Source organism: Arachis hypogaea, chromosome 2 (genome assembly GCF_003086295.3).
Source record: "Arachis hypogaea cultivar Tifrunner chromosome 2, arahy.Tifrunner.gnm2.J5K5, whole genome shotgun sequence".
In the NCBI taxonomy this organism is placed as follows: Eukaryota; Viridiplantae; Streptophyta; class Magnoliopsida; order Fabales; family Fabaceae; genus Arachis; species Arachis hypogaea.
In genome coordinates, this window is record NC_092037.1 from 85,325,360 (window position 1) to 85,349,197 (window position 23,838).

Genomic DNA, 23,838 nt, shown 5'->3' on the forward strand with positions numbered 1-23,838 from the left:
AACTTATTGAGAGCCAAGACCCCTCTAGCAAGAAATTTTCACAGAATGATTCCCTTGCACAAGTGCTTGGCAAGGAGCACCCAGGAAGAGTTCGTGGACTCGGTATTGGTACATGTCCGAGTCGGTGTTTTCGTAACATTCCAGAGCAGTTGGACTACAGTGTGCAGATTGAGGAGTATCAGATGGAGATTGTGAAACTCAAGGCGGAGGCAGCAGAACTCAAGGTGGAGGCAGCAGAACTCAAGGCAGCAGCAGCAGAGAAAAATGCAAAGAGACAGAGAATAGAGACAGAGGCAGCTGAAGGGAAGGCAAAAATACAAACAATGGAGACAGAGGCAGCTGAAGGGAAGGCAAAAATACAGACAATGGAAAATTTGTTGACATACATAATCCAGCAACAAGGAGGTAATTTGCCACCTGAAATAGCTGCGGATTTGGATTTTTTGAGAGGTGCACCAACCTCATCCCATTCAAGATGATGTGTGGGCACTAATGATTTAACTTATCAGTGTAGGAAGCGGAATACCCTTTTATTATTTACTTTCATAATGACTTTTGAGATATTTATTTGTAGTTTTTTATTTTGTTGACTTTATTTGTAGTTTACAATAATGGATGCACTGGATGCAAATTATTATTATAATGATTCACCTTTGCAAAATTAATTATGTTTTATTTCGTGTGTTGTTTTTGGATTGGCTGTTTCTTATTTTAATAAATTAACGCAATTGAGTGGATGAACATATAAAGAATAAAAGAGGTGTTATATTTTATTATAAATTCTGGTTTTTTGAAAAAAAAAAACGTTTTACTCGACATTTTGCAGCTGTTTTAAATCCGCTGCTATATTCATAACAGGGTTAGTAAACGTATGGCATTTTGCAGCGGTTGACCACCGCTGCAATCTCCCTTAAATAATATTTTCACGATTTAGTTGCGGATGAAACCGCTGCAAAATAATTCCGCTACAAACTACCATCTAGCAGCGGTTGTACCAGCGGTTTCTAATAACCGCTGCTAAGGGTTTAGCAGCACACTATCTTTTAGCAGTTTTATCAATCGCTGCTATCCGTTTTGCAGCAGTTAAAAACCGCTGCAAATCCTACACATAACCGCTGCTATCTGCCGGATGTAGTGTAGTGACTCTTCATTCAAAAACATTTTTTACTATAATATTATCAAAAAAAAATTTCTATAAGTCTTTCTTCCTTTATAATTTATAATAGGAGACTTTGAGTTTTGGAATGATTTAGAATGGATATAGAGTTTCGAATAAAGGAGAGAACTATTCCAATGAAAGTTAGAGTTGCTCAACCAATTTCATGACCGGTTACAGATTGTAAAATTATCGGTTGGTAGAGAAGATATAGTTGTATGGAAATATGACAAAAAGAGGTATTTTTTTTCACTAACTCATTTGTGTAGGTGTTGCAGAAAGAAACTACTCTCCCGAAAGACATCACAAATTACAACTTCACTAGTACTATATAGAGAGACTTGGTTCCTCCAAGAGTTGAACTTTTTGTATGGTTCGTTTTAGTAGGCAAGGTCAACACGAAAGAAAGACTGAGTAGACTCGAGATTATTAATCATAATGATAATATCTGTGTTTTGTGTAAAAGGATATAGAATTTGTGCATCATTTGTTTTTTGGTTGAGTTTACGTAGCAGGTGTAGTGCGCTTGATTGACGTGTGCTAATAGAGCTTGAACCATGCAGGGAACTGTTAAAAAGTCTTTTGAGTGTTGGATTGGAGTATCAGGTTGTAAGTCTGAGCAAAAGAAGTGACTGATAGGCTTCTTTGCGATTATCTGAAACATTTTGTTAGTTATTGGAACGGAATAGCGGAGCATTCCAGAGTTCAAAAATAGGTGTTGAAGAAATCAAGATTAGGTCGTTTTTAAGTTACAAAGATTAGTATGGTGTTGGTTGTTGATGGCAATGTCAGAAATGACAACAAATTATATTTTTTATTTATGTTTAATGTCTTGTATTTTGTTGTGCTCTTTATTCTTATATACTCTATTTTAATGTGTTGAGCTCTTTTTATTAAAAACAAAAAAAAGTCTTTCTTCCTTGGTAAATCATTTTGGTTTAGAACGATTTATTTAATTTCTCTCTTTTTTGTTCCTGATAACTCGTTGTTGGTGAGAATGATTTACACTTGGCCAGTAATAAATCATTATAGCTAAAAGAGGATAGAAATTATGTGAAATTAAACTATTCAACACAAACGCGTATTGTTGGTTTAATTTGTAGATATAATTTACCCAAAAAAAATATTTTCAATAATATTATGCTTGAAAATATTATATTCGAGTATTATAAAAAAATTGTTTGCTCTCTGTTACAAATGGTTGTGAAATATTATTTTTCAATATTGTCAAGAATAAATTAAGTTATGTTATTTTATTATACATATTTCTGTTAATAAATTAAATTCTTAATTTTTAAAATAAATTCAACTTTTGTTAAAAAAATCAGTCTTTTTATAAAGGTGATAACAAGGCTAATTTTTGTTCTATCCGATTCCGTCTTACCCTACAATTATTCATATAGAACTCATATCGTTCTTACTCGCAAATAGTAAAAGTCTATATTCTAATCCGTCCCATATTAATTATTAAAATCCAACAAACAAAATTAAATTTTAAAATTTATATAACCATAATTATATACATAATATAAATTAAATTAAAAAATAAAAAATGATACAATATCAAATAATATTATTAACCACAAAATGTTAGCCTCCTAGTATTCTCTAAAAATACCACTCCTTTATCACTCTGTTGATGTAATTATAACTAGGATTTAATTAACTTGTATCTTAAGAATGTATGTTATGATTAATAAATTGAAAATTTTTTTATTAAAAATATAATAAATTAAACTTTCAATGTATTTTTGTATTTATTTAATTTTGTTAATAATAATTTTATTATGTTTCTTTAGCACACATGTTAGTTAAACCTTTATAATTATAATCTTACAAGAAAAAATTTGTTATACTTATCATCATATATAAACGGTTTAGTAGGTATTTGTTTCAAAGTTAAAAAGTATATTTTAGTTTACAATAAATTATTGGATTTTTTTAAATATTTTCAAAATTAATAAATGATGACAATATGTTTAATTTTTACTAAACACATTTTTTATAATAAACTCTCAATATCAATCAAAGAAAGATTTTTTTTATAAGAAATATAAGAATTGAGAGATATAATAGTAATTTTATATTTTAATCTGGAATTTATTCCTTTAACATGATAATATTAAATATCCATTTCTTGGGACAGAATAAAAATTTCAAGTTTTGGTAATAAATTGTTTCTCGGAATAAATTATTCCTAAGAATTAAAATTTTAAATTTTAAATAAATATGAGAAAATATATTTTAATAGACAATTTTTTAAGAATAAATTAAAATTCCTTAAAACAAATGTTTACTTATATAATTATTTGGAACGCAAGACAATGTTTTGCTTTAAGTTTTTCCTTATACTTTTAATTTGTATCTATAGAAATATTTCTCCTAGCTATAACATTAATCAAAGAGGGTAGAATTTTCTTTTTTGTAATTACGCTACTTGTCCACAATCTAAATTTTTAAGAAGCTATAGCACGGATAAAACATTTTCATAATGCATTAGTCAACGATATATATAGTGACAATAAGGACGACAATAAGTGCGTGGTATTATGACAGTTTATTTTGTAGTGTCCCTAAATCTTATCGACACAAAAAGAAAATGTTTTTAACTTTTTATAGGATTTTAGGGTTATATACCTATAGGCTTTTTTTTCCTCTACACCTTTCGTGCTATCATCACTAAAAGTTAACTTTCTTAGTGTCTGGGAGATTTAGAGAGATTCTTAAGTATAATAAAAAACCTAAAATACTTGGACGGATTAAATATAATTGTAATTGTATTATCTTTAAATTAATTTTTACTGTATCTCAATCGTTAAATCAAAACAAGACACTAGAAATTAATTTAATTTCTTATTATTATATACCACTACAAGAAAAACACTGATTATCGTCGAATTGAGCATCGCAGAGTAGTAGCGGATTCACAACTAGAAAATGGATTAATACAGACAGATTTACAGACGGATTTAGTCTTTATTACAGACAGATTTTTAGTTACCGACGAAATTATCGACGGATTTTGTCCCTCTGTAAAAGCCCCGTCGGAAATTATTTACCGATGGATTTTTTTTCCGTCGGAAAATTACAGACGGATTTTTACCAGTTACCGACGGATTTTCCCTCTGTAAATTTTCTACCCATTTCCCAAAGGCGACGCACTTTCAGACGGATTTTTCGTCTGTAATTACAGACGGATTTTCAGATGGATTTTCCGTCTGTAATTACAGACAGATTTTCATATGGATTTTCCGTCTGTAATTATAGACGGATTTTCCGACGGATTTTCCGTCTGTAATTTGAACTTTGGAAAATTATCTTACACTCTAATTACAGACAGAAAATCCGTCTGTAAATCCGTCGGTAAGGTAAAATAGAATTTTTTTATTTTTCTAATTACGAAATAAACTTATTTTCATACAAAATAAATATAAATTTAATACAAATTTTTATCTAATTTGTATTCGAATATTTATAATATTTCAAAAAATAAACAAATTCATCGTATTATCAATCTAAAAGAAAAGTACTATAAACAAGCAAGTCAATATAATTCAAAACATAAAATGTATTGATCATCAACTATAATTCCTAGTATATTGTTCAACCATACTAAAACTATCAGCTATAGTCTTCAGTGTCATCTTCATCCTCATCATCGTCATAGCCCTCATCCGAAGACATTGAGGGTGGCGGCGGTGGCGGTGGTAGTGGAACTGCACTAGAACTTCTTTTGAGAGTCTTTTCCAAAGGAGCCAAGCGTGTATCTAACAACTTACTAATACGCTCATCTGTTTGTTGAGTAACACGCTGAAAAAGCTCTTCATTGAGATTATGAATCTGTTCTCGCAAATCAAGAACAGAATTTTGATTTCTTGGTGCTCTTCCAGATACAGAATTGGCAGAAGTGGTTCCAGACTTGATAGAGCTAGAAAAGAATGACCCTTTTCCAGCAGGGATGGATCCAGACAACATATTGTTCTGAAGTGACCTGTGATAAACCACAGAAGCCAAACATCAAACTAATCTGCAAAGAATTACATTCGTATAAGTGTCTCACTAGAGTCTATATTGCCACTCGCTTCTCCTAAACAGTTTTTATTCAAGAAATCCAAGATGGTGTTATGTAATAATCACATATAATAGGTTGATGAGTATCTTCTTACAGTTCCTGAAGAAGAGGCAGGTTTGAGAAGTTTCGAGGAATAGATCCATTGAGATTGTTATTGGCCAGATTGCTGCAACAGCAAGAGCATTACTACATCAGACTCATGTTGATCATCGCTAGCATGAAAATAAACGAACATTGTTATATATACAAAATATATAAATAAAATTGGCTATATATTGTCTGAAAGTTTATTTGTTGGCAAGTGTCCTGTAAGATGATTCCAGCTAAGATCTCTACAACATGAACTAACAACCACAAATTAGAGGGTAGCCATAAAAAGGAGAAGAAAATTATTTCAATGTCACTAGTCACAATGCAAAATCACCAGAGATAGCTAAACATACAAATAGCTAAGATTTGCTATTGGGCTGAAATCAGGAACAGTTCCTTGTAGATTGCAGTTTCTCAGACTCCTGCCAAGCCAAAGAGTAAACATTAGCCCCAAAAAATAAATAAAAAATAAAAATTGCTCTTATGTTCTTGAAGGTTAAGCTTGTGACTTAATATCCTGCTTGAGCTTGAGCTAGGAGCCCAAAGCATGTGATTTTTTACATACTTCCAAGTTCCAATCCATAACTTCACAAGTAAGCTCTTTGGCGATTAAGCATAAAGATTCAAAGACTCCCCATCTTTTACCACAAATTATATTTAAGAATGATACTATCAAAGGTAGGATATCAGACATTCGGATTGCATGGTTAAAATAATACTTACAGTTTTACAAGCCTGGATAAGTTTGCATAGGTAGAAGGAATTCCATTCCCACTGAAATTATTGTTATCAAGTTGGCTGCAAGGGAAATCAAATAGATGCATATTAACTTCTATAATACACAAAGATGAAAAAGTTGATAACTGCTTCAAATAAAAAAGAAAATATATGGAAGTAGGACATACAGTATTCGCAACCCTTGGAGCATGGAGTATTCTGGTGGAAGATAACCAGATAAGTTGTTGTTGTCCACCAGCCTTTAAAAGTCATTTCAACAAAACAGGCACAGTTAAAACTTAAAAACAATTAATCAGTCCAGAAGGCATCTCAGGAAGCAAAATAAAGAGCTTAAATACTCACAGGTGGATAAGATTAGACAGCTTCGAAAGTTCGGGTGGAAGTTGACCACTAAATGAGTTGTTGTTCATGTGGCTGCAGGGAATATGCAAACAAATCAGATAAGGTGATAAATAAGAAATCCAGCTTCAAGTTCAGTTGGTTGTGCATATGGGCCATCAGGATTCACTCACAGGTGTTTAACATTGGTCATGTTGGCAAATGACACTGGGATTGGACCCGACAATTGGTTTTCGTCGACTTGGAATCTGTTTAATTTTGTAAGGTTGCCCAGCTCATCCGGTAAGCTACCGGATAAATTATTTCCATTCAGAAGCCTGAAAGTACAAAGCATCATATATATATATATATATATATATATATATATATATATATATATATAATTTCAACCAACTCCATAAACCTTGCTTCTAAACTCAGCCAACTAGATTACTCCATACATGTCTATTTATAACAACATCAGGACCAGCAGAAGTCCAAATTTAATTCTGGTTATACACATAGGCAATCATGATTGATCTTTTGAAACAAATCTTAGACAATATCAACAAGGATGACAGATAGAACAACACCTTCTTTGAAAAAAGAGAACTTGATGAGGATCAATTATAATAATTTCATCTTCTTTGGTATAGGTTCTTACAAGAGTTTTAGTGTTGCAATATTCCCAATCTCCTTTGGTATTGTGCCTGTCAGCTTATTCCACATGAAATCCCTTCAATTCAAGCACAAAACAATAAAAGATATTAGCATGATATAACATAACGTATTACTAGAAAACCCCTCTAAAGCTTTTCCTTTCTTTTGCTTTCCAGAAAATAATTCATAAAATTTTAAGCATATAAGTAAAAATATTAAGCATCTGGATATACAAAACTGTATAATAACAAATTAACAAGCAAAAGCTATCAACAGTCTAAAAAATGACATGGATTTCATAGACTATACACAATTTTGATAAGTCTCATGAACCATTTTCCTTCATGCATATGCATGCCCTTTTAATCAACTTGGATTCTATTTGCTAAGTTCTACCTAATTTAAAATTAAAATTATATCTGATACACTTCTATCTAACGTCATTGCTTGACCATTTGAAAAACTAGTGCCATACAAAAGATATTCTTGCTATGAAGCTGGCAATGCCGCTTCTTGGCACTACACTTGTAACTCTCTCTGTGGCGTTCATGGCTGGTATCTACACAGTTATAAGCAAACTTACCTGGCTGGCCACATTTTCTTCTATATGCTCTTTTTGCTCCTCTCATCTTCTGCATCCAAATTCTCATGCTACATTTTCTACTACCCCTTTATCTTTTTAGAATCACTAGCTGAGAAGGAACCAGAGGAGCAAAGGAATTATAACTTGGTGCAAGCAATGGGCAACAAATTGGAGAAAGTAAAAAAAGAACCATAGATAAACTGATAATCTAAATAAAAAACGCAAATACCAAATGTTGAAAAATTGAATTCATTTATAATTTCACAGGGGCAAGACAAGTAGGATATGAATTCAGATATTTTGTGTCACAATCCGTAGAGCTATAACCTGATCTTAATGATTGATAGCAAACTGCGGTACTTAAGCCTGCAGTGGTTATATAATTGCTACCCTAAAGAAAAGAGGCTTACCATATAAAAAGCTGCCATAAAGTACACGTTGAGCATGCAAATGAAAACAAAATTGAAATTTTTTGCTACTAAAACTCGGAATAGCAATTTTTTCACTGATGTGCTTTGCATAGCTTCTCCAGAACTCGGATAATAGAGGAGAGTTGTGTTATGTAATATTATTAATAGAGGATAATAGCTACTAAAACTCCAGAACATTTCCTTTTCCTATTCAGGTGACAATTATGAACATAACAACTCCAAGCATGAGCCCTAAAACTGCAGTTTAGAATAGATTACCGAGCTTCCAGCTCTAAAAGTCTTCTCAACTGTATTCCCTGTAACATAGTTCTTGAGCTTGGTTCTCACAAATGCTGCTCCTTTTCCAGGTTTCACATGAAGAAACTCTAAACCATGCATCATGCAATTTCAAATAAACTAATGTCACATTATGCTCTAAATAATAATAAGCCCATAACTTCACATTATGTCTCTTCGAGTGTACTCTCTACTAGTAATTCTTAGCTTCCAATTTCTGCTTGATGCTTTAGATTTATCATTTTTAAACAGAAATTAATTTGAAACCAACCTTAACGTGGCAGTGACATTATACTTGGGCAGCATCCTGCCACCAAAATAACCAGGTCAGTAACCAATTCCTATTTAACAAATCCATAGAATCAATTAGTGCACTAACCTGATATCTTTCATGAAAAGCTATTTGGACTTTTCCACCAAACTTGATATCATATCGGAATATCTGCTCCTCACTCCTCAGCCAAGTAGGTCATAGACAAAGCTAATTTTATTTTTCATTAATATTTAAGCTGAAAAGAAGGTCATAAAACAGAAGGAGAAAAAAAAGGAACCTTTCAATATTCTATCTTAACATATCACCTAACTACTTCTACAACTTCCAAATCACAGAAGAGAGAATAATACTGCAATAAATAATCCTAATACTGTAATTTCTGCATAGATAAATTTATCTGCTGCAATAAGTGATTAAGAGAAGCTATAATCTAGAAGTTCAATTCCATTCTATATCTATAAGAGTTCAAAGAATTTCACTGTATTGCTAGAACACTGATTAATTAAGAATGTGCAATTCTAGGGTTCCAAAATAATTAACCAAGATGAAGGATTGAAAGCAATGCATTTATCTACACAAAAAAAATCACAAATAGAGTAGAATCGTGGAACAAGCTCAGAACAGGTGATCGAATCCCTAAGCTGGAAATTAGAAACATTTAAATAGAAGAAAGAGAATGGAAAGGGCAAAATTACCATCTGTTTTGAGATACCAGCATGTGATAGAAACTGTAACAGAAACAAGAAGCTCAATCAGCATCAACAACAACAAGAAGATAGAAACTGCGAAGAAAAATTGATAAATCTAAAATTGGCACAGAAAAATTGAACCCTAAACAACAGAATCACAGGGAGGGGGCTCGTGTGACGCAAGGGATGATAGAGAGAGATCGTCCGACGCGAGTGGTCGCGGCAGCGGCGGAAGACGCCAAAAACTCAGAGGAACAACCGAACAATGGCAGCAGAGCGGCGGCGGAGGAGGAGGAGGAACGGAAAAGAGCGTGACGAAGAAGATCCATTGGAAAAAGAGGAATTAATTGCATGAAATTAGAAAGCTGAGATGCGCCGCTGATGGAGGATTTGGAAGGGATGAGTGTAGAGATTTGGAGAAGTACCGTGATTGAAACGAGGAGCTTTTCACTCACAACTCTTATTTTAATATTTTCCGATGGAAAATTTTAAATTACAGACGGATTTTTCGTCTGTAATAATTTAATAAAATGTAGCATTTTGTCTACTTAATTATAGACAGAAAATCCGTTTGTAACCATTCCACGGAAAAAAAAATTAATTTTTTCGACGGAATTATAGACGGATTCTCTTTTCCGTCTGTAATTTATGCTAATCTATTTTTTTGTTTTTCGACAAAAAAATTCCTTTGAAATTCCGTCTGTATTTCAGTGGGATAAAATCCGTCGAAAATATTCGTCTGTAATAACTAGTTTTCTAGTAGTGATTTACCGGCAATAACCACGTCAAATTCGTAAGGTTAAGTAACTACCAGCAGATTTTTTTTCGACGGTAAATCTACTGGTAATATTTGGGAGAAAAATAAATTGTTAGATTAGTACATCATTTACCGTCAGAATAATTGAATTTAGTGAAACGACGTATTTTGGTGACTCGCGATGGTTTGCAGTTAGAATTTTTCGATGGTAAATCAAACGATAAAAGGGGCGTAAACTCAAATCATGAACCTCTTTCCCCTTATTCGAACCTTCACTGCCATCACCACCATCCTCTCTCTCTCTCTCTCTCTCTCTCTCTCTCTCTCTCTCTCTCTCTCTCTCTCGTCACCATTGTCTGCCGCCACTGCCGAGACGATCGTCATTGCCACCCTCTCTCCGTCATCATCAACCCTTTACGCCTACGTCTCCTACTTCCCCTCCTCCTTTCTCTCTCCTTCACCGTCACCATCGTCTGTTGTCACCATCATCTGCCGCCATTGCAACTTTGGCGACCAAGGCTGCAACATCCACTTCTTTCCTTATTTCTTGCTCTGTTCTTCACTATAGGTTCTTGAGCAACTCTTTTCCAATTCCTTTAATTTTAGTTTAATTTAGTTTAGGTTTGAGTTGAATTTCAATTTTAATTTTGAATCAGTTTCAAAGTTAGTTCAATTTAATTTTCTAATCTTAGTGGATTTAGGTCGATTAATTTAGGTTAGATTCAATACATTAGGTTTTGAATTGTTGAAGTGTTTGAAATTCTCTAATTTTGTTATTTCCTGCGTTGATGACTGTTTTGCTGAGATTGTTTGATAATTGTTTAATTTTAGTTTAATTTAATTTAGGTTTGATTAGAATTTCAATTTTAATTTTGAATTAGTTTTAAAGTTAGTTCAGTTTAATTATCTAATCTTAGTGGATTTAGGTTGATTAAGTTAGGTTAGATTCAATAGATTAGGTTTTGAATTGTTGAAGTGTTTGGAATTATCTAATTGTTTAGTTGCTGCATTGATGATTATTTTGCTGAGAAATTGTTGTTGATATTGTTTGATAATTTGATATTTGCAGACATATCGACAGGTAGAAGTGTTGCGGATTAGGCTGCTAGTCGTGGTCGGAGTACAGGGAGGGTTTCTTTCGGTGCCCCAGGGACTTCTGGATCCTCTCCCTTTACTCCGACCACCTCGACGATGCCACATGTTGCGAATTTAACGGACTAGCCGTTCATCATGATCCCTAACCCCAACTATCTTCATTTTAAAATATTCAAATTCAAAAAGTCTTTAGTTATTTATAAAATGAATAATGCTATGCTATAGAACTAATACTATTATAGTCAATTTTAATCAATATTATATCAGGTGTCAAACAAGTTTAGTATGAAATCCACACTATAAAAAAAATTCGAAGATTAAAATGATGTAATTAGTTTTAAAAGTAATATTTTAATAAATTTATGTTTGATGATTTTTATATTTTGTTGAATTATAATTATATATAAAAATAAAAAAGAACAATAAATGTAAAATTTAGTAAAAAAAATTATAATTAGAAAATTAGGAACAATGATTGATTTAGCCACCAAATAGTCTGGCCATTATCAACGACGGAAAATTTGATTACTAACGCTTGGTCACTAATTAGCGATTGATTTTCTCAGCAACCGATTTAACGACGAAAAATTTGGTCACTATTTAGCAACCGATATTATTTGATGAAAGTTTGATAGCTTTAGTTTAAAATCAATCTCTAATGATTAGCGACCATCTTCGATCGATGTTTTAAATTTAGCGTCAAGGTTTTAGTAACTCCTAGAACCAGTCGCTAAGTTAGCAATCAATTTTCAAAAAAAAATTGGTCGTTATATTGATAATTTCTTGTAGTGCCACTAAATTGAGTTTTTGATGAGTTTGAATTTTGGATGTTTTTGTTTTTAAGAGTTTCAAATATTTTTTTTATATTAAATTTTGGCTGCAATGTTGTACAAAGTATTTGATAGAAGAAAAATGGTATGATAATTCATATTCACCAATTTAAATTTTAAAATAATATTTAAATTTACTTCAAAAAGATCAAAATTGTGTAAACAAACTAAACATTAATACACATCGTTTATTTTTTTTTTCTTATCAAATTTCCTGTATGGATTAAAACTTAATTAAAATATGAATTCAAATGAGTATGAATTATATATTTATTTACTTATCGGGTTTGAATTGAGATTAATATATAGTTCGACTTTAATCCTATGGGTTCATAATGGCTTAAAATTTGGCTTGATAATACTTTTTGTTTTTATTTTTAAATTCTTTTTAACGACACTAAAAGTAAGGCTTTATAATTATTATTCACTATACGAAGCTATTAGAGAAACAAGATGTATCATACATCGAAAGGGACACTAGGAAAGAAAGGTGGAGGATCACACAACAGAACCACAACTTTCAAGACCTGATACCTTTCTATCAAGGACATGTAAAGCAACATTAATATTCCTGTTTACCTAAGAAAAATACCCCACTAATAACAGATAGAAGTGAAATAACAAAATTCATATGTGGTTTAATTTAAAGTTTACGTGTCCAAAATATTTCACTATAAAATATAAAAATAAGTGATACTTTTACCCAAATTACATATTTAACGAGATATTAAAGCGATAGACCAACACTACAATAATAATTACTTCCTACAAGTAGGAAAGATAATGGATTTCTAAAAGGACAGGAGGTCCCGTTTTTCATGACACAATACCCACTACAAGAAAACAAGTTTTTTGCTACGCTTTTAAAGCGTGGCGATAGCTTTTCGCCACGCTTTTTGAGCTACCGGCACGCTTTTGAAAGGGTCACAACTGCAAGGGTGCCGGTTGCTCTATCGCCACGCTTTTCGTGACCTATTGGCACGCTTTTTTTCTTGCCACGCTTTTAAAGATCGCCACGCTTTAAAAGCGTGGCCATATGTGTGAACTATTGCTACGCTTTTAAAGTGTGCCAATAGCAAGATATGGCTACGCTTTTAAAGCGTGTCAATAGCATGCCATATAGCTACGCTTTAAAAGCGTGCCAATAGCAAGACATATGGCTACGATCTAAAAGCGTGTCAATAGGTGTGAGATACCGCTACACTTTTAAAGCGTGCCAATAGCAAGACATATGGCTACGCTTTATAAGCGTGCCAATAGGTGTGAGATACAGCTACGCTTTTAAAGCGTGGCTGTTCATGCGCTGTGCAACGTATATCGCCACGCTTCCAAAGCGTGGCAACAAGTAGAGATATGGGTACGCTTTATAAGCGTGCCAATAGGTTCTGAACTAAATTACAGTGATGCTTATAAAGCGTGGCTATTGATTGCTGTTGTACAATATGGCCACCCTTTTAAACCGTGGCTGTAAAATAGTTCAGTACCACTACTTTTTTTATAAACCTTACAAAATCATAGATAATTTTAAAATTTAAAAGATGACTACTAATTTTAAATCAACAAATCCTTGCTTCATAAACTTGTCACAGAAAAAGTGTTTGATCACATATTAGTTATACTCTAACAAAATACCAAAAATCAAAGTCTCATCCACTAGCAGTTTCCTAATACATGAATTACAATTCCAACATGGGTTACATTATCTACTTCCTTTACACTTCATTACAAAATATAAAACTTCATGATTACTGATCATCATTGTGAGCGAAACTGTTTTCAGCACTTCCCTGGATAATTTTAAATATTGTTGTGTTAGTGCATCTTATACCAAACCAAAAAATGGAGACATATATTATCAACAAATGAATGTTATATTTGTACAATAATTGTAACCAGCAAAGGCTTTTCTTTTATTGAAAGCCAGTATACTTTTTTGTTCTTAAAGTTTTCAAAAAAGGGAAAGGGTACTGATATAGCTAGGAAGCTAACAATCAAACTGCCCCCTCCCCTCCTTTTTTTTTTCTGCAACAGTCACATGTTTCTCAACAATGGCATGTATCACCCTAACTCCTAATATATTTCACAACCAAATTAACCATTCTTGTAGTCCTATACTGCACCTGCAGTCACATGCATGCACAATTTATACTAGCAACTGGAGAATCAATACAAATTGCATATGGATCAATTCTATAACCGATCCCCAATAAATAAATCAAGCAAAATGAGATATACCATGAGAGCCATTAATTCCTTCTGGAGTCTGCAAAAATCAAAACAAACAAAAACATTAAAATTCAATTATGGTTTCTTTTCTTTTCCTTTTTCCAATTTGATTAGGAAAAAGTGCAAATCTTCAAAGATTTCTCGTGTTTTCCAAAATTGAGATTCAATGCCACACTAGATACAAAACAAAACACTACTAAAAAGTCAACAACTTTGAATTCAGATTCCAATTCAACACCATTAGGACCATTTAGAATCTTTTATCTCACTATCAAATGTCCAAAATCAACAACAACAATAAGTCAACTACTTTAAATGGAAATATATCGAATATCCACAGATAGTGACTTACATCTTTGGGTGGAATATGAGTTGATTCGGAGGAGCGAGGAGTATTTCTCGGTCTGCTACTTGAGGCATCCAAAGGAGAATTTTGGGCAGCTTGCACTAAGGCTGCTACCTCTTCCTCACTCATTCCAGGGTTGACTTGGTGCACCAATACCTTTAATAAACTACATACACCATCCATCTTCTTCTCTAATGATTCAACCTTCTTGTTGTATTCAACCTTGACTTGTTGAATCTCCTCATCCTTTTTAAGAGAGCTTTTTGTAATCGAAGCCCCAAAACAATGAACTCGACCTGGTTGGTCCTTTCCTAACACTCCTATAAATGCATCCTCATCATTTTCCCTGCCTCTATGCAGGTTTGAAGTTCAGCCTGTCGCATTAACTCAATATTAATAGAAATCACTATAGAATTAATATTGTACAAATCCAAATACAAATACAAACAACTCACAATTGTGCTTTTGCGTTTTAGCATCAATTTCTTTTCCTTTTTTACTTGTGCGAGTTGCTATGAAAACTTCAACTCTTGATGGTTCTTCACTGTTCTCTTTAGAGTCGCGCTAGAGTACATATAGAACAATTTACATGAAGCATGCTAACTAGAAAACTACAACCTGAATATAAATGAGAAATCACAAAAAAATAAGTCATATTACCAGTTGCTTGCGCACTATTCCAAAATTTGTGGAACCCATCCGGTGAGGACATGTTTGCTTTGACCTATTTTCAGCATTCTTAGTAGACACAGCCTAAATATAAACATGAAAAAGAGATGTTATTATTCTTAATAAACATGTTTTCTTGTTTTTTCAAAATCACACTACCTTTTTCCAAAACACCAAGTTTAATCACATAAAGAACTAAAAGACAATATTACCTTAACAGTTGGAAGACTCCAATACCGAATTAGTTTGCGAAATTGAACCTCAGGGATCTCTAACGGTCAGTTCTTTATCATTTCTTTCTTTGTGTTGTATTTCAAGAAATGTTCCTTTTTTATTTCGCCTTTGTATTTTTTCCATGCACGACAAAATCCGTTCATTACCCACGGCTTTGAAGTTATTGGAAGAATGAATTTTTGCTAAACAAGACAACAAATTAGAATGTCAAAGGTTAGCATAAATAAAGTAACAAATAAATCTTAACAAAATTATCTATAATTCTTACATACATTGCCATACTCCCACATGTCCTCTTTGAGGTTTTTAGGCACACCATGCCAACTAGTATATAGCAAAGTCACAAAACCAGGATTTCTAACTGTTGTGCCCAAGAGTTGGTTGAGGTTAGATACAACCTCCTTGGTTGGACCTATAGGCTGCCCTCCAAAAAATTTCACCTCCCGTCGATCATTAAAATCAGTGGCATGAAGCTTTTTGCACATAGTCTTTCCACGAGTTTTCTTCTTTATTGTGCCTAAGTCCGATTAAAATAACAGAATTTTAAACTCAAATTAACTTAGAAGTAATACAAGCTATATTTTGACAATAAGGTAAAACAAGAAAAGCACCTTCATTACTAGCTTGTCCTCCATTACCCTCATCATTTGCAGCATCATCAAGCTCATCTTCCTCATCTTCCTCATCTTCTTCATCTTCCAAATTTATCCCATGTACCTTAAAATACATGTCAAGACTCATTCCTTTTTTCGTTGAACTTGCAGTTAGCTCGCTTGTATCTTCTCCCTCATCATCAGAACTTAAATCATTTTGTTCCAATGTATCAACTTCAACAGTCCTCTGATTCCCAGTTTTTGGAGGTCTTTTACCATCATTCGTATCTCTTGGTTGAAGGTTTTTCCTGATACCCATGTCTTTAAGGTCAAAACGCGCAGCTGCATGATCTTTTGTCTTTCCAGAAATATCCAAAATCGTTCCAATTATGCTATCAACTATATTCTTCTCTATGTGCATGACATCAAGGTTGTGTCTAAACATGTTGAACTTCCAATATGGTAAATCAAAAAAGATTGATTGCTTTTTCCAATTTGAAATGCCATTCTTTGCTTTCCTTTGCTTCTTCCCAAAAGAATTATCTACCCCTTGCAATATATGAAATACAGTTGTTCCATCTAACAACTGCGGTGGAGACCTAAGTTCAGTTTTCCCATTGAAAGATCTTTTATTATGTCTCCATGGATGGTTCATGGGTAAAAACCTTCGATGATCCATATAAACAGTCTTGTGGCTATGCTTCAGATATATAGAAGAAGTCTCATCATTACAACATGGACAAGCCAATTTTCCCTTTGTACTCCACCCAGATAACATAGCATATGCAGGGAAGTCGTTAATTGTCCATAAAAGACATGCTCTCATGTTGAATGTTTTATTCTCTTTGGAATCATATGTTTCGACACCTAACTCCCACAATTCTTTTAATTCTTCAATTAGTGGTTGAAGAAAGACATCAATATCATTTCCCGGTGATTGTGGGCCAGGAATGAGTAAAGAGAGCATAAAATAATCAGGCTTCAAGCTCATCCAAGGGGGTAGATTATACACCATCAGAACAACAGGCCATGTACTATGTGTACTACTCAAAGTTCGAAACGGATTGAATCCGTCGCTTGCTAAGCCAAGTCTCACATTACGAGGCTCATTTGCAAAATCTTCATGTCGACTGTCAAATGCTTTCCAAGATTCACCATCGGCAGGATGCTTTAATGACCCATCTTTAACACGTTCATTATGATGCCAAGACATAGCTTCAACCGTCCTTGTGCACATAAAAAGCCTTTGAAGTCTGGGAATCAGGGGGAAATGCCTTAGAGTTTTTGCAGCAACTTTACGAGGCTTTTTAGATGAGGTAGCATCGTCCTCTTCTACATGATGCTCAATATAACGGGATGTTCCACAGACATGGCAAGATAAGTCATTCTCATGCCCGTTCCGATACAACATGCAATCATTGGGACATGCATCGATCTTTTGGTAGTCAAGACCCAAATTCTTCACCATATTCTTCGTTTTATCAAAAGAAGTAGGAATATTCAAATGTGGCATTCCTTCTTTCAATAATTCTAAGAGAGAAGTGAACGACGCATTACTCCAACCGTGCAAGCATTTTAACAAGTAAAGACGGATGGTAAAGGATAATGTGAATCCTTTACATCCAGGGTATAGTTCTTGGCTTGCCTCGTCTACCAATTTATAAAATTCTTTTGCACCTTCGTTAGGCCCCATGTTATGTCCATCAACTTGTGTAGTATCTCTGAATCTATCACGTAACAACTCATCAATATTATCATTGCAGTTATATTCCTCATCTGTGTCACTGTTAACATCCATAGCAACAAGTGATTCCCCATGATTAAACCACCGCCTATAACCTTTTACGAATCCATCGCATATTAGATGGTCATACACGACATCTCTCCTTAACCAAAGTGTATTACAACACTTTGCACATGGGCATTGAATTTCTTCCCCTTGAGGAATTCCCGGTGATGAAAAAGCAAAGTGTAAAAACTTTTCTACACCGAGTTGATATTCTTTTTCATGACGTGGTGTATCCATCCAATCCTCGGACACATCCATCAAAAACCTATATATTTCAAATAGATAGCTAAGTTTCTAGTTTGAAGTCTTTACTGCTAGTCTCACTAACTGTGAGTCTAGCTTCCTAATTAACTAAGAGACAAAATTTTCCAAGTCTCCAAAATACTTTGAAGGCATTGGACATAAAATAGCGAAGAAAATTAAATTTTAGCAATTCTTAAAGAAGGTCCTGAAGTGAGTGCCTCAGGAAAGCACTTAAGTTGTCCACATAACATTAATAACAAATTAAGAGATGTATTTAAATTCGCATGAACCAACCTTAAATACTGTCGTAATCTGTACAACACCAGCACCAAAGTAGTAGCGCAGCAGAAGCAGAATTAGAAAGGTAGCAGCGGCAGCGAATAGCGGTTCGACAGCAGATAATCAGCACCACAGCAACAAAGTAGTAGCGCAGCAGAAGCAGAATTAGAAAGGTAGCAGCGGCAGCGAATAGCGGTTCGACAGCAGATAATCAGCACCACAGCAACATCAAAGCAATACCACAGGAATAAAAGAAGTGGTAATAGTGGTGGATAGATAACTATCAAAAGCCTGTTGGAAAGCATAAAATTAAAATGCTCTTGAGAATTAAATTTTTTTCTTACTTTAAAACATAAAAAAAACCCATAGAAATTTGAAAAATGGGGGAATTTAGAAAGTAGGAATCGAAGAAGTGGCTGGAGAAAACCCCAAAAGGGCAGGTAAACCCTTGGCAACTTTGGAGCATTAGTCTAACTGCTCAGCATGAACTGCTTGAAAATTACATTTGAAATTAAAATAGCATCCATTTACATATATTTAGCACAAATTGTGGGCCATAATCCATTAAAAAAATGCCATATTTATATATATTAATCCAATATATAGCTTGGTCCAGACCTAGGAACTACTATATGAAATATAAATTATATGCACTATAAAAGGAAAAATGGTTATAACCACCCCCATATATTCAATTCAGCCTCAGCATCCTTCAATTCTATATATATATATATATATATATATATATATATATATATATATATATATATATATATATATATATATATATATATATATCTACTATTTGAAGATATTATTTGTAGCAACCAACTAGCAATTAACAAATTTCTTAATTATTTTTCGCTGTTATATAAACTGTTTTATGAATTACTAGTAATATTTTAATTTTGACTTAAAACTGGCAAGTATGTCTCAACTTTAATTTCTCTGAGATTAAAGTATATCTAGGCTGTGATTTTTCAATAATCTAATTTTAGGTCTCCTAATAAATATACTTTAAATACAATCATTCTCAAGCCATAAGGTAATCATAATAATAATAAACTTCTACCTAAGAATAACTGTATTAATTAAAGATTACTCCGTCAAATACAAACAGCAAAGCATGAAAAATTATGCAACTCTCATTTTCTGACCACAGCAATCACCTTGGAAAGACATGAGCAAGCAACTCAGAATCAGAGCGTTAAACCTGTAGTGCTCTTTCTTCACTTTCTTCTACATTATGCAGTGTGAAAAAGATTTCCAAGTAGTATTCAGAAAATGCAGAATGAAAAGAATAAGAACTCCACAACCTAAACTATCATATGTAATGTCGGTGGCATATGGCAAGAAACTGTTAAAAAGATATCAGCATATCAGCATATCAGCATGAAAGCCTTATGCATGGCACATATAATAAATCCTATAGGAAGGAAATAGATTAACCCATGAGATAGAAATAAAAGAAAGATAAGAGAATTCAGAGAAGTGTGTTTATAAGGAAAAAAATCTTAAACCAAGGATTGAATTTTGGAAGTTAATTTTACCTTGTAGGTACGGTTTGGAAGACAGTCGCAGGATACAATTGAATCTGCAGTTTGAACAGCACACAATTTCAGGGTAAATCATACAAGAGTATGAAAAATTACCGTGCATATACAGACGTGAATAAACTAATATTCAGATGTCGAACATAAAATTTGCACCCCAATAATGTAAGATAAGAAATTCTCAGTTGAAGTTCAATCTAGACTAGAAAATATGCAGCTACCTGAATATTTACAATGAGAATAGAAGGAACATCCCCAGGTATGCTGATAGAAGGAACTCCTAAACAGCGCGTAATATGTTCAGTTTTTAGCTGAGACAGAAATAGGTCTGCTCCAAGGGAATAGAAAGCAGCATTGGTTGGCGCAAATTTTTTCTTCTTGTCCCTGCCAACCAAGTCCAAGCAACAATGAATTCTAGCACTATCAATAATGAAAAATTTTATTTTTGTCATGATATCCTCAACATGAGGGTGATCATAACCCAAAGGTTAATCATTAATCCCCCCAAAATGGTGTGTATACAAAAGCAAGTATTTTGTACCAACCTAAAGCAGTTTTTTCCTCTGACTTTGAATGAACTTGGCTCAATTAAAGACCAAGAACCAGGGATTTGTTTCTCTTATCCAACAAAATGGAATTGACAAACCTGCTATTGGCTTTAGTTTAGGTGCCTTGGGTGAAACTGAAACAAATGAGACCAGAGTGAGAAACAAGAAAAACTACCAAAAAACAAGGGTAGTAAACAACCGAAAACTAAAAGCAAATAAACTTGGAAACTAAATTTTCATGTTTATTTATTTTAACTTCTTGTCTTAACAGCTGGGGAAATAAAAGAAGCTCAATCATTCACAAGAAACACCATTTTCACACTCATTCTAACTCTTCTACTGACATAAAATAGAAAAATAAACAAAATTAGGAACAAAATAGCTTCCCCTGCAGAAATAAAATATAAATCAGCTCTACAACCAACCCTGATTCCAATGCAGAATTTAAAATCTTTTGGCTGATCTTGATCTTGGTTGCTTATGCACAAAAAATTATAAGTGACCTTTAATTTTCTGCTACTATTGCTAGGTATCTAATGCTAGAAAGAGAGTAAGCCACAATATATTACATTCTGAGGCAAAGAGGTCTTTTGAACACTTACTTCACATTATATAAGCCCACCCGCACTTGATTCCCTTTCTTAAGCATAACAAATTGTTCCCAACTTTAAAACAAACTCAAATTTTATGTATTATTTTCCTTTTCAAATTTCAGATGGTCTTATGTATTGGGTTTGAAACCAGTGCCCTTTCTTTTCCAAATGGTGCATTCCTGCTTCATTTCTACTAAGACTCAGTCAAATAAAGCAAAACACAATGAAAACATACGACCATGAACTCATGTTTGGTGCAGAAACCTAAACTTACACACATGAACATAGGACATGATAGCTCAAATGAACCTATAGTAACCATCACAGAAACTAATTTAAAATAACCAAAATGAAGATACAGTGAGCCAGTAGAAAATCATTATTAAGCTGCAGTAATTAATACCCAAATGAGTTAATAAAGTAGAAAAAAAATGCTCTTGACTAATAACTCTATATGCGTTCAATTCTTATTTAAAGTGACAGCAAGATAATACATCAAACACACTAAAGTTTTGGCATATAAGTAATGAAAGAATAATGCATCATAGTGAAACTAATATATATGTTTAGCTTTTGATAATGGCAAGAGCTTAGCTCTTGGGGCTGTGACACTAAGCTAGACAAGTTTAAGTAACTAAAATAAGGTAGAATCAAGAGTTAATAAGAGTTAGAAGTCTCTAAAACTCAAAATGATCATTTAGAGTTTGAACCGAATTCGACAGTATTTATTGTAGAAATGGCAATAATTTTCATAAATTTCTGCTCTCAATCTAGACATCCAAAAATTGTGAAAAATAGTTTTTATAAAACTTTGAGAAATCTATTACATTCTTAAAATTTCAGTCAAACAACACCACCAACAAGATCAACAGGATGCACTCTTTCTCTCAGAAAATGAAGCTACAACTTCAAAACATTCACCATATACATGTTTAGCTTTCAAGCTTCCCTTTCCTTTTCTGAAACTGATATCATTTCCAAAAGGTGAAATTGCAAAGAGGAAGTTAAATGCAGTTAGATAGAAAAATAAAGTGATCAGAAGCATAATCTAATTGCCATAAGAGGGAAATATTACTACACTTGAAGCATTACACAAACATAAAACAGGGCAAATGAAACAAAATGGAGATACTTATTTATGCACCTAGGTTCTTGTCAAGGGTCTTGGTGAACTAGTTCAAAGCTGGTAGAGCCTTCAACCTCTGCTTGAGGATCCTCTTCTTCCTCTGCTCCTCTGATCCCGAACTGCTTAAGATGGTTCTTGACTAACGGGTTCCTCACCTTCTCCTGAAGAAATGCATGAGAATCAAAACAATGAACAATAAAAAAAAGACTGAAAACTTAGAGTCATCCTCATAAATCTGACTGCAGAAAAACAAAAGGAGGAGAAACCTACAGCCTTATTCGAAGTTGGAAATGGCGCTTTTCCACCTCCTCAGATGTTAGGGCTTCGTTGTTCTTCACGGAGGCGAAGAAGCAGGAAGGGAGCGGTAGCGCAGAAGGGAGGGCTTCGTCATTCTTCACGGAAGCGAAGAACCAGGAAGCGGGCGGCAGCGCGGAAAGGAGGGCTTCGTCGTTCTTCAGAGAGGCGAAGAACCAGGAAGCGAGCGGCAGCGCAGAAGGGAGGGCTTCGTTGTTCTTCATTGGAGTTTTGTCGTCGCGGTGAGGGCAGGGGTTAGGGCTTTTGAAGAAGGGTTAAGGCGAAAAAATTGGTGGTTGGTGGTTTCGGAGGGGGAAGCGGTGAGGCACAAAGAAGGAGGAGATTGGTGGTTGCCATTGGGGCTTTTGAAGGAGGAGTTAGGGCAGAAGGAGTTAGCTTTTTTCTCTAAGTGTTAGAATCACGAAGAATTGATCTATCTCTAGCTATCTGGAGCGTTTTTGTTAATTCGAGCTTCTTTATTTTTTTTTCTGAGGGAACTTTTTGGCCACGCTTTTGAAGCGTGCCAAAAGGATTGTAGGAAATGGCTACGCTTCTAAAATGCCACAATAACAAATTCCTGTTGCCACGCTTTTAAAGCGTGCCAAAATCTCTCTATGGCTACGCTTTATAAGCGTGGCAGAAAAAAACGTGGTTAAATCTCACATCAACTGCCACCCTCATAAAAGCGTGGCCATAGAGAGATTTCGGCACGCTTTTAAAGCATAGCAAAAAAAAGCATGGCAAAATCTCTATTCAAACGCCACCCACACATAAGCGTGGCCATAGCCTACTTTTGGCCACGCTTTTAAAGCGTAGCAAAAAAAAGCGTGACCATAGGCCTTTTTTCTTGTAGTGACCCCATCTCAGCCATTCATGACATGTAACAAGGATTATATTTGATCTTTGCTGGATACTCAAATTTCTATAGATATCCATGGTTTTCTAAAAAAAGTTGAAAACAAATTGAAAAATGAAAAATATAATCATTAATCATAATACAAATATTTTTGGATTTTTGACTCTTTTTTATGTAAATTACTCTTCGTTAAGAATGAAGTGGTTGAAATTGAATTAGGTTGAGGAAAAGATGTCTCATTTAATAAAAGAAAGAAAAATAATAATGATCATTTGAAAAAAGAAAAAAAAAATATTTGTGTACATAGACAAAGTTGAACTTTGATATTATCAAATCCAAGGATGGGGATGTTGGGAATAATTAGTATGACCACAATCTAATCAATTACGTGTCAAATAATTTGTTATTGTTATTATATTAAAATATTAATATAATAATATCCTTGATTAAATTTAGAGATTTATCATTGTGATAGTGATCACAATATTGAGAGATGAATCTTTTATAATTTAATCTAAAT

The 23,838-nt window shown here is 33.7% G+C and overlaps 1 protein-coding gene across 1 annotated transcript; it reads right to left on the reverse strand.

Moving 5' to 3' along the window:
- Nucleotides 1-4,892: 4,892 nt before the first annotated feature.
- Nucleotides 4,893-9,462, reverse strand: LOC112727287 (uncharacterized). Its single transcript, XM_025776971.3, has 14 exons — nucleotides 9,429-9,462; nucleotides 9,294-9,326; nucleotides 8,704-8,833; nucleotides 8,596-8,631; nucleotides 8,307-8,413; nucleotides 7,618-7,726; nucleotides 7,039-7,110; nucleotides 6,569-6,712; nucleotides 6,399-6,470; nucleotides 6,224-6,295; nucleotides 6,042-6,116; nucleotides 5,672-5,740; nucleotides 5,323-5,560; nucleotides 4,893-5,147 (listed from the first exon to the last, which is right to left on the reverse strand). Exons 6-13 carry the CDS (start codon nucleotides 7,629-7,631, stop codon nucleotides 5,497-5,499), a joined length of 582 nt encoding a protein of 193 aa, XP_025632756.2. The 5' UTR covers nucleotides 7,632-7,726; nucleotides 8,307-8,413; nucleotides 8,596-8,631; nucleotides 8,704-8,833; nucleotides 9,294-9,326; nucleotides 9,429-9,462; the 3' UTR covers nucleotides 4,893-5,147; nucleotides 5,323-5,496.
- Between the last annotated feature and the right edge of the window lie 14,376 nt (nucleotides 9,463-23,838).